The 12055-nt window shown below is 34.4% G+C and overlaps 2 protein-coding genes across 2 annotated transcripts in view; one reads left to right on the forward strand and one right to left on the reverse strand.

Annotated features, from left to right (window-relative positions):
• LOC103506757 (maternal protein exuperantia) overlaps positions 1–6100 on the forward strand; it is a 21878-nt gene extending 15778 nt beyond the window's left edge. Inside the window, exons 5-6 of the mRNA XM_008471158.3 lie at positions 852–1016; positions 4790–6100. Coding sequence (XP_008469380.1) covers positions 852–1016; positions 4790–5035 — 411 coding nt within the window. The 3' untranslated portion in view covers positions 5036–6100. The remainder of the gene's footprint in view (positions 1–851; positions 1017–4789) is intronic.
• Positions 6101–7449: 1349 nt separating this feature from the next.
• On the reverse strand, positions 7450–10881 carry LOC103506758 (endonuclease III-like protein 1). Its single transcript, XM_008471159.3, has 5 exons — positions 10410–10881; positions 9322–9492; positions 8951–9110; positions 8000–8435; positions 7450–7913 (listed from the first exon to the last, which is right to left on the reverse strand). Exons 1-4 carry the CDS (start codon positions 10839–10841, stop codon positions 8167–8169), a joined length of 1032 nt encoding a protein of 343 aa, XP_008469381.1. The 5' UTR covers positions 10842–10881; the 3' UTR covers positions 7450–7913; positions 8000–8166.
• Between the last annotated feature and the right edge of the window lie 1174 nt (positions 10882–12055).

Here is a 12055-nt window from a genome sequence, read left to right on the forward strand (position 1 = left end):
TTGCATACTTTTTTTTTACTGACCAAAGTCTTTTTTCTCGTTTTATATTTTTTATTATTTTTTACTTATTTATTTATATATATTAGAGTTGGCACTGAAATATTCCCAAAACTTTTTCATGAAGAGACAAAATTTCAGCGCCGCAGGCGAAATTTTTGAGAGATTATATGTTGCCTCTTCATGATTGCATACTTTTTTAATTGAAATCTTTCTTTGTCTTTTATTAGGCTTTGAAAAATTCCCTGACTTTTTTCGATTTTTGGCACTTTTTCGTGAAATTCCCTGACTTTTCCAGTCTCCATGAAATTCCCTGACTTTTCCCGGTTTTCCAGTCTGGTAGACACCCTGAGCACCCATCCATTTTCTGGCCTCACTTGACATAGCTTAACATAAACTAACTGGAAAAGAGCCTAAAACCTTCCCGGGAGTGAAAGCAATAAGTTGACAAAGTTTCAACTCAATCAGATAAACGGTTTGGCCGTGCATAAATGTCGAATAATAATAATAAAAATAATAATATAATAATAATGATGGTGATAATAAAATGAAAAATAAATAGGAATAGTGGTATAATAGGTAGAAGGTGTATAGACTTTTTTTTATTATTATTGTTAAGGTTGTTTTTTTTTTTTTTTTTTTTTTTTTTCACTTACTGTTATTTTTTTCAATTCTCCAAATAAGAACTTCTAACTAGCATGTGAATAAATTTTTCGAGAAGCCTTTTATTATTATTATCGCTCCCGATTTTTGGTTGCATCTTAATCAGCTTCCAGCCTAGAGAGAAAGTATTTTCGTACATGGATGCATAGATGAAAACTTTCTCAAGTCACTCCCTCCCCCTTTTTCTTCAGGAGTTTAAAGTCACCCTGGAACGTCAGAACACACTGAAACCTGTGTTCTACTTTGGACTCAAGACCAAAAACTACAAGGACCGACAGCAAGTCATGCAACTCCGTAGTTACGTCACTAACGCACTTATTGATTACGAACAGTTGCAGAATGTTTGGACAAACCAGGTAATTCCGAAAATAACCAAGAATATTGTTTATAATATATATAGGGTGTCCCAGAGTATATGCTTTAATTGATTTTCTCGGAGCCTGTTTGAAATTTCGAAAAACAAAAAAACCCGTAACTTTTTGATTTTTGAAGCGAACATTTTGGCAATCGCGGTGTTCGCGAAATCCGCGAATCCTAAAATTCATTTAAAGGTACGTGTGTGACATACCAAATCATGCTGTTTTTTACTTCTAAACCTTGTGGTGATTTTTTTTTTTTTTTTTTCAATTCACTTCATTTTTGACTGTTCGCGGATAATATCACAAGATTTAGAAGTAAAAAATAGCATGATTTGTTGATTTGATATGTCACACACGTACCTTTGAAAAAAATGTAGGATTCGCGGATTTCGCGAACACCGCGCAAATTGCAAACAGCGAAATATTGGACCAAATCGAAAAAATAATGAGACCATAAGATTTGGGAGCAAAAAACGCGAATCCCGCGAAAAAAAAAATCGAGTGAGTGGTCGATTATACTTTAAATTTAACGTAGAAAACGAATATGCAATAAAAAATAGGGGTTCTAATTTAAAAATCCAAAGTTGGTACCCGATTCGCAGACTTCGCGAAATTTTTGGCGAATCGCAACATTGCCAAAATGTTCGCTTCAAAAATCATTTAACTGATTTATAGGTACCTAGAGAAGTTAGGTTACATAATATAGGTAGGACTTATCTCCCATTTGATCTTTTGTGTGCAGCGTCCATTTTTTATTTACAGTCTACATATATCTGTAGATACATACAGTGTATTCATAGTTTAAAATCTTAAATGAGAACTCCCTATTTGTGATACATCATATCAAAAGTTTTAAAGAACGTAGTACATTGGTACAAGGTTGAGCCCGATCCGACAACCAGGATCGGAGTTTATCCCACAGAGCAGGTCTACCTTCTACCAAAGAAATTGGTTTTTCATTGTCAAAATGAATACTCATATTACTCATGTTTAGGGTTGGGACATCGAGACGAAAACATCGATGTTCGATACATCGATGTTTTTAAACTTCGATATATCGAGTATCCGATGTATCGTAATCAAAAACATCGATGTTCGATATTATCGGGATTTCGATGTTTTTCGGATTTTCGGTAATATGGTCCTTTCCGCGTAAATTCCGTATGGGAAATTTCAAGTTCAAGGGAATTTTTTTTGGAAACTGAGAAAAAAAATCCCACTTCATGAGGAACCACAGACTCCACAGAGGTAAACTTCGATATATCGAGTATCCGATGTATCGTAATCAAAAACATCGATGTTCGATATTATCGGGATTTCGATGTTTTTCGCAAAAACCATAGGTCGTCACGACAAATTTCAAGATCAGAGCTCATTTGTGTGAGAAGATGTGAAAAAAAAATCCCACAATTATGTGAGAAAAAAAAATCCCCCAAAAACCAGTTTTTTGGCTTTATGGTTTTCTGGACAAAATTTGCACCACCATTTTCGTGTTCCTGGATCCCCCAAAAACCAGTTTTTTGGCTTTATGGTTTTCTGGACAAAATTTGCACCACCATTTTCGTGTTCCTGGTAAAAAATAACAAATTATTCAAATCATTTTTTGAATTAATTAATTAATAACAAGAAACAATGATTTATAAAATTATTTATTTGTTTTCTCAATTTAATTATTCCACCGTGTTCGTTATCTGTTACGTTCTTTTTTGGTTGGTCCCATCAGAAGGTTAGTTGGCAGTTGGTCCCATCAGAAAACCCCTGAATATAATTGAAGACAAGAATGGCAACAAGATAAGCAACAAAGAAGAAAGACTTGAAAGATCAGATAACGAAGAAAAGGAAAAAAATAATAATTAATTATTACGTAAAAAATAAGTTTGTTTCTATGTTTTTGTTTTTAATCAATTTCTGAATTAATTAAGATACCTACCTACCTACATCAAAAAATTTCAGTCAAAATTAATTTCCAGACAATCTGCCAAATGATGAACGCCCAACTGAAAATGAAATAATGTCCGCCATAAGCCAAATGAAGAACCGGAAGAGCCCAGGAAGCGACTCCATCACCGCAGAAATAATTAAAGGAGGAACTGGAGTATCAGTACAAATGCCAGAAGTGGTAGAACCAGGCCCGGTCTCAGCGCCCAGTGAGGATAAGAACCTAGATGACCAGGACCTGACGTATTGTCACCTGTGTAATGTCCCCATATCCAGCCCTGTGGTGGCCAAACAACATTACACGGGGAAGAGACATCAGAAAGCCCTCGCCAACAGGTTACATGGAGTTCTTGACATTTTTTTTTTATTGTTTATCCAATAACTAGCAGGTTACCCGTGCCTCGCCACGAAAAATTGGTCATAACTCGAGATCTGCCTAGATCTCGGATTGTTTATCCAATAACTAGCAGGTTACCCGTGCCTCGCCACGAAAAATTGGTCATAACTCGAGATCTGCCTAGATCTCGGCAAAAGTCTCTCTTGCCAATGGTAAATAATCTGAAATAATAAAAAACAAAGTGTGGTCCTTCGAAAGTTGCTCCTGCTTTACTTGTGACCATCAACATAATCACCTCTAAGATCAAACCTTTTTTTTTTTTCTTCAATTTTGTATTAAGTTTGAAAATAAATGAATCAATGTATTCTTTACAGTTGTGAAGTTCACTTCCAAATTAAGTATCTTCCGAGATGGAATTTAAAATAATGATAGTTTTTGCAACCCGTTATATAAACTTTGAAAATGGGATACCATGTCAAGTACTAATTAATACTAAAATAAGAAGAGAATAAGTCTTCACTTGACTACGAACCAAGGTGACGTACAGGAGTCTGAAGGCATCAGAAGATAGACCCTTTGAGTTCCTTACTATGTAGCCAAGGATACGATGGCATCTCATAGAAAGACGTTCGAAAAACTTTCAGAACATTGTGTAGAACGCTCACGAAGCGAATCCCGAGTTGCCGAGTGAACACGGGATTCGCCGGATTCGTGTGTAGAACCCAGCATCAGTAAGATAAGCTAACAAAACGGAAATCACAAACCACACACATCCACCACGCACACCAATCGCACACACACCACACCCATCACACACACCACATACACAAACCACACCCACAACACAACCACACCCATCACACACACACCACACCACACGAAAAAATCTTATTAATAAGAGAGGTTTTCTGTTTGTTTGTCTGTAAGAGGTTGCCGTCTAAACGGTAAGTCGTAGAAACTTGAAATTTTGGTAACTCCGATCCCCGTGTTCAAAACCCCATAATGTGTGTCATGCGCAGAAACCAAAACTCGTCGAACATCGTACCCCATATCCAAAAAAGCAGGATGCGAAATCTCCCTAATTGAAAATGAAAACAAACTGAGACCTGTTGAGACAAGAAAAAAAGCGGACGGACAACGTTCAGAGCGTTCAAGTGTGAACACGCTCATTCAATTACAAGCGCTTATGGCGGTGTTTATAGGCTAGTAAAAAAATATAGGTCATCACAACAAATTTCAACTTCCAGGCCAAAAATTTCGATTTTCTTGAATACTTCGCGAACGGCTGACTTTAGGAAATTTTAACCTAGCCTATAAACACCGCCATAAAAATATGAATCTGTGTACAAAATTTCAAGTTTCTACGACTTGCCGTTCAGACGGCAACCTCTTACAGACAAACAGAAAAACTCTCTTATTAATAAGATTTATGAGAATCACAATAAAGGAAAAACTATTCACGAGTTTCATAGCGTATTCTGTTTTTATTTTTCAGAATGGTAAAGAAGGCATTGAACAGCTCATCAATACGAAATTGAGTGAGGTGGAAGAGAAGGATCGTGAAACCATCATTGACTACATTGTGAAGCACTTTGAGGATCCTACAGCCTATGAGAAAGCTAGACAACCACGCGTCAGGCGTAGCAGACGTAGCCGCTCGGGGGAATACGAGAAAAAAGAAGACAACAAGGAAAATTCCAGCAACGAAGACAAAGAGGACTCCAAACAAAATGGAAACTAAATACTTGATTTAAAATTTATTATAAAAATATTTTTAAAGTTCACTGTTATGGAAGTAAGAAAAAAGAAAGAGAAAAAAAAAACACTCATACTTATTTCTGCTTTTAAAGTATAATGTCAAACTCAACAGAAATCTTTGTCTCTTCAAAATATGGATATTGAAAAAAAAAAAAATCATTTATTCCTGGAATTTCCTTTTTCAGAAAACCTTTATACTCACCAACCTTTTTGATGACTTTTTCTTTAATTTAATGTTTTTATATGTATATTATTTGTTTCTTCCTCCCTCTTGATTTTTCTTTTTTACTCTGACATCCATCGTCCTTACTCCTCCATTTTGTTATCAGTTCTTTACCCCCAAATATTCTATTTCGTCTATAATTTTTCTAGTGGTAGGAAAAAGGTTAATGAATTTTCTACTGATAACTGATATTTAACCGACGAATTTTATTATTGAAATTTATTCATATATAGCCATAACAAAGTCAACTTTTGTTTTAATTTGTCATCCATTATTTTAAAATAAAATAAAATTCATTCATAGCATTAAAAATAGCACTGTTATAAATCTATTAACATATAGCAGCAAATTGGAGGAAGCTTTTAAACTAACAACGAATTGTAATCTGATTGGTCAATAGATTCTTCCAAATGAATTTGTTGCTTATGTAAGGTCCAAATACAGAAACAACAATTTTACTTGGATGTTTGAGATTTTTTTTTTTGTATCTTCAGAGGTACATATTCCTATATTTTTTATTTATTTGTTATATATATATATATATTTTCTTTGTTTTTTTTTTTGCAAAGAATTATATTTACCTATTTACAAAATGATCTTCAGTTTTCTCTAATTAATTATCTATGTATATTATAATGTGAATTGTAGTTAATTTTAAATGGAGGGCCAAAGATATGTTTAATATATATGTATTTCTACACCAGTGTTCCACCTAATACCATATAACCAAGCTATACTATTACATCCTATAAAGAAGACAAAATTTATTGTTTTACCCATGCAATCATGTCGTCTATACTAAAAAGGACTTTCCATCAATACCACAAGTAAGGATTGCTCTAATGGGATTTATTGTTTTACCCATGCAATCATGTCGTCTATACTAAAAAGGACTTTCCATCAATACCACAAGTAAGGATTGCTCTAATGGGGGCCAGATCCAAAATATGTTTCGTCATTGAATTTTTGTCCCTAATAATCAGAGTAAGTGATGGAAAAATCTGCTAAATTTTAAATATTATTCCCCCCGTCTACAAAAAGTTTCATTTAGTAATATGATTTTTTTTTTTTTACTCATTTGGTTTTTGTTCTTTTTCCTCTTCTGTCCTAATTATATATATATATATATAAAAAAAAAATATACATAAATGAAAATATGAAAAAAAAAAAGTCTTTTCTTCACTTCTTATCAAGGTCTAATTATAGGTCGCGTGGATTGACTGTGTGTGGATGCACCTTTAAGTGTGTGGCTGACAACACCACTACAACAATAAATTACATGTTAGTGCTCCGCTACCACACACACCAGACACCCATCCCATACACAAAACACAAACTGTCGCGTTAAAAAAAATAGAGCACCAGGGTGTCTACCAAAATGGAAAAATAAAATTCCCTGACTTTTCCCGGTTTTCCAGTCCAATTTTTCAAAATTTCCAGTCTACTTTTCCAAGATTTTCCACCCTGTTCCCACTGCGCCGCAGCGATTTTTTTTTTTTTTTTTTTTTTTCAAGCAATGTTCTCAAGCCTGTTAAATTTCTTCAATCTTTTTTCATCCGACTAGGGTAAGGTCTTGAGTCTTCCATTTGCACCATGAAATAACTGCACCGCAGGCCAACTTTTTTCAAGATAAATGACCTTTGACTAAGATAATGACCTCAAGACCACTACAGCCATTTCTTTTTGATCTGGCTTTGGGCCCCTAATAGGTATTTACTATAAGTGAACTGTCATTTTTTTTTAGAATATAATAACAATATAGAATATAATAACAGCGCCGCAGGCGAAATTTTTGAGCATTTTGGTCTAAAGTCTTCAGAAATTTAGTCTCATCGAAATCCTAATCTTCAGCTCCGCAGGAGAATTTTTTTAAAAAGCATGAACCTGAAGTTTGTCATTATACACTATACAGTCTACACATTCCACATTCACATATCCTGGGGGGATGAAGGTTAATACAAAAAAGGGGGAAACGAGCAGCGCCGCAGGCGAAATTTTTGAAAATTGTGACCTACAATTTATAAAAACCAGAATTGACGAAATTGAAATTTTTATGGCCACAGGCGAAAATTTTGGTCTCTAATTTTAGAAAACTTAGTTATCAAAAACACAAAATTTGGCGCCGCAGGCGAATTTTTTGAAGATTTTGGTCTACAATAGTAAGAGAAGCAGACTTTGGCACTAGTATATATTAAATTTAATATCTATCCTAAACTTAATAGAGCATAGTAGGTAGATATATCTATTTATATTGAGAACAATAAACATCCCATAATAGGTACCTACTTATGTAAATCATCTATTAATGCATAAGTTTGTTATTTTACTTTATATTATCCACCTTGCCTATTGTAACCATTCATTATTCACGGTTATATATTTCCTTTGTAATTTATTGCAAATAAAACATTTAAATTACATCTAAACAAGCAGGAGGTTCCAGGCTCTGTTGTTGAAACACTGGTGCGAGGGTCAATGATCAATGGTTGCCTTTGTAGACAGGCACTAAGACCTTGGCAGTTACAGCTCCCTCTATCCAAACTCTCAAGGGGGGGCAAAGACCCAAGATAAGATGTTAGTCCCCTCTTCAAATAAATGCTTTGAAAAAAAACCTCCTGTGTGTCCAAACATAGTCAACCTGCTGTCGATCGACGAGGTGAATCTATGTTGTTGAAGCAGTGTGGATGGTTCAGTCAACATGGATGTGTGTGGCACATAGTCAACCTGCTGTCGATCGACGAGGTGAATCTATGTTGTTGAAGCAGTGTGGATGGTTCAGTCAACATGGATGTGTGTGGCTTAAAATAAGAGTGTGGCTTACAATATCACTACATGTTAGTTTATAGGTTTTGTTTTTGCCCAGTTAGTTTGTTTTAGACTTTTTTTTTCTTTCAAGATTTCCGTTTCTTGGGTGATTTTTTAACCCGTTCTGCAAGTTCTTTTTTTCCTTGAGGACAGAGATCTTTGTTTAAACAAGTTTCACACGAAGGTCTCTGGCTTTTGCAGATCTGCTGACCAAATCCAACCAAGAGATGGTTGACTTCACTCCACAAGCTTTCAGGCAGCCAAGATTCCAACTCCTTGCGAGTGTCTTCAGGTGTTTTGAATACTTTGGTCCAACCTAGTCTGTGAGATATTCGATGTACATGTACATCAACGCCTGTAAAAAAAAAAAAAAAAAAAAAAAAAAAAAAAAAAAAAAAAAAAAAAAAAAAAAAAAAATTTTTTTTTTTTTTCTCACATAATTGTGGGATTTTTTTTTCACATTTTCTCACACAAATGAGCTCTGATCTTGAAATTTGTCGTGACGACCTATGAACTCAAAGCGAGAAAGTTTTAGATAACACTTCAGTCGATAATTTAAGACCGATTTTAGCGTCACCTGTGTTAAGCTACGCCGAGAAAGGCCAATAAATGGGTGGGTGACTTAAACATTATATTGGGAATAAAGGGAAAACAGGCTCTATTCTTGATTTTAAATCAATACATGAAAGTAAAATCAAAAAATCAAATCAAGAATAATAATAATAATCTTAATATTAAACAAATTAGGTAGGTACATAGGTACTGATTTTCTCTAATCACTATGGGCTAAAAAACTCCTGGAGGGATGGGCCCTGCTTGTTTATCCTTCTGCTTACGGACTGAGAATAGGTTGCCTGCTCTCATCCTTACCTATTCCTGTAACAATTCCCCAAGCATGATTCATGCACAAATGAGCCATCTTGGGACCTACACCAGGAAGTTTGCACAGGAGTTCTATAGTGTTGGGAATATCATTGTTGTAATTCTTCTTTAGTATGTCTGAAGCCATCTTAATGTGCTTTGCCTTGGTCTGGAAATAAAATATGATAGCATTTAATTAACTTTGCACTTTGGAGTAATAATAGGTAATGCTTCGGAGACTTAAATGTCTCTTTGCCCCAGCAGTAGACGACTGCAATTATTGTGATCAAATTCTTCAATGTTGAATATAAAATACCATACTTTGGCTGGGATTGAACTCATGCCCTTCTTATCAATAGACGAGTGTTTTAATCTAGTACCTTCCAAAATCCCACTGGAATTATAAGCTTGCCCAAAACATCTTCTGATGTGTTACAGATGTTTTCTATGGTCAGACCATGTTCTTTAAGTCGCCCCATGGCTGCATGATTCACTTCATCTTTAGTCTGACTGGATAACATCAAGGATATCAGGACATGGTACCTTCTGACCTGTAGTATAGTGGAAAAAAATGATTAGCTATTACATATTGAAGATTAGGTAAATAAATAAATAAATAAAAAAAAATCCTTTTTCCAATCCACTGATATGCACTACTTAAATGTAGAAATTTCAACATTAGGTGTCCACATAATGTGCAAGTGAGTGTTGTTTGGAAAGATTTTACTTGGATAAAAAAAAAAAAAAAAAAAAAAAAAAAACCTCTTACACTTCAACCTAAGTAACTTTCCCAGATCAAATATCTTCCCTCATAGGTATAGAAGTTTTTTCAAGTTTGAGGAATTATGTGAAACTGGAACTTTGCCGTTTTGGTCTAGTGGAACTGGAACTTTTCTAAACATTCTTATGATTATATTATGAATAACATACCTCACTCCAGCTAATGAGATCGTTTGTCTCTGGATGGAGATGGCTTCAACCATCCTCCAGAATCCCAGGAAGGCTGCAACAGACTGCAACTGTAACATTTGTTCCTCTTCTAGAGTACTAGACGTTACGGTTTGCAACTTTGCAGTCTTCGCACTTGTCGAAAGTCGATTTTTATTTTTTTAAATTATAGCGCCAATTTTTTGTGAAAAACATCTTTGAGATTTTTGTCTTATCAGCGTGCGGTAATTTGTTATTCAAAATTGGCTACCCTGCTCTAAAACTTTTTTTTTTATCTTTATCCCAAAACCTTTCAAAACTGTTAAAAAAAGGTATGGATCTGTGACTGTGATACTGTGAATATGGAATTTTTTTTTTTTTTTTAATAACATTTATTATAGTGTGCAAACAGGAATAAAATTTGGTACTTTGGTAGTTGATAAATTTATTCTTTTCAAATCTGCCTAAGAATCAATCATGCCTGTAAGATCTACACAACACTAGGTGTTTTAAGTAACATGATCAAAAAATAGATGGGTACCTCAGGTGCAATATCAACATTGGCACTGTGGTCCCATCCCATTGCATCTACAGGTGCATCTCCATGCTTCCTCATTTCTCTGATGTTGTTGAGCACCTCTTTCCAGTGAGCTGGCTCCCACTTGGTCTTCTTTGTATCATTCTCATCAGGGATGGGATCCTTATTATGAACATTTTGCTTCTTGAGCAGTGTTCTTTTGCCTAATTTCTCACTTTTATACAAGGTGTTCTTTTTATTTTGAGTTTTATTATCATTATGTTCCTTGTCATCTAATGGATTATTTAAGGCAATATTTTTTTCAAGTTGACATCTAGTTTGTTGAAATTTTGGTTCATCATACTTTACCACCATATGCATTCTCTTTTGTTTACCATTTTTGGTTGTATCAACTGGTACAGTTAAAGTTTTATTTTTCATACTTCTTCTTTCCATGATGCTCTTTGATAGATTTCTACACAGGGTGTTAAAATAATATTATTCATAAAATAATTGATAGTCAAGTACAATTGGTAAAGTTCCAGTTTCACTTAAATGCTCAAACTTAGGTCTTGTTATCAATAATTCTTATCTATATAAATAAAATTGTAGATTTGTCTGTACATTGCTTAGAATTGTGAAATTTTTAGTTATTCTTACTCCTTATGCATCCACAATTCCAAAAATCACATTAGAAAAATTTCTGTCTGTCTGTCTGTATGTATATGTGTATGTCTGTCTGTTACACTAAATAAACTTTTGGTTGTCCTCTTTTCACGCAAAAATGGCTTGAACGATTTTGATGAAATTTTTTGTGCTTGTTAAGAAAAGTACCTACTCCGGGTGACATAGGCTACTTAAAATTGCCACATTCCATTCTGATTCAAAATGGCGGCGGTTCAAAGTTATACCTATTATGCTGCACTGTGGGACATGTCAGGGAGCACGTAGCATGACCATGTGTGTGTGTGTGTGTGTGTGTGTGTGTGTGTGTGTGTGTGTGTGTGTCTTTTACAGCTTTTCTAATATATAATGTTTCTAGTAGATTATATATTAGAAAAGCTGTAAAAGAAAATAAGAACCTTTTTAATAATCAATTAGAACAAAATGAGCAACATGTAATCATTTATCCATAAGTAGAAAAAATTTTGTTTACTTATATCTTTTTAATAATCAATTAGAACAAAATGAGCAACATGTAATCATTTATCCATAAGTAGGAAAAATTTTTGTTACTTATATTTGCTTATTATTTGCTAGTGTGTACCCCCCTTTTCCCTTGAACCGTATGTACCCCCCCTAATCATATGAGGTATGTAATGTCATGTGTTTATATTGGTTTGTTTATATTTTTCTTTCACATAGGATCGTTAGGTATGGTGGGGAAAGTGGATCGTTAGGTATAGGATTTTTCGTCCATTGAGCTTTATGCTTTTTTCTAGGTACCCTAGTAGCGGGAAAACCCGCCATAAAACGGATTTTCGCCCGTATTTCGGCAATTTTTCAGCCACCAAGAGTTCTCCCATCAGATTTCGAGGTCTCAAATTAGTTTTTACTATCACCTCAAATTTGGTGTTATACTTCGCCCATCATACCTAACGATCCTATGAAAAAAAAAAAAAAAAAAAAAAAAAAAAAAAAAAAAATTTTTTCCCTATATTTTATAGAGT

The sequence above is a fragment of the Diaphorina citri genome, unplaced genomic scaffold (genome assembly GCF_000475195.1).
Source record: "Diaphorina citri unplaced genomic scaffold, Diaci psyllid genome assembly version 1.1 scaffold260, whole genome shotgun sequence".
Lineage (NCBI taxonomy): Eukaryota > Metazoa > Arthropoda > Insecta > Hemiptera > Psyllidae > Diaphorina > Diaphorina citri.

What these genes read in the sequence shown, in the direction of transcription:
- LOC103506758 (XM_008471159.3), bottom strand. Translation starts at nt 10,841, where the DNA reads ATGGAAAGAAGAAGTATGAAAAATAAAACTTTAACTGTACCAGTTGAT. An exon ending in ATGTTGATATTGCACCTGAG is followed by an intron (nt 9,493 to 10,409) that starts GTACCCATCTAT and finishes ACTATACTACAG; the next exon opens with GTCAGAAGGTACCATGTCCT. An exon ending in GGGAATTGTTACAGGAATAG is followed by an intron (nt 8,436 to 8,950) that starts GTAAGGATGAGA and finishes TTTTTTTTACAG; the next exon opens with GCGTTGATGTACATGTACAT.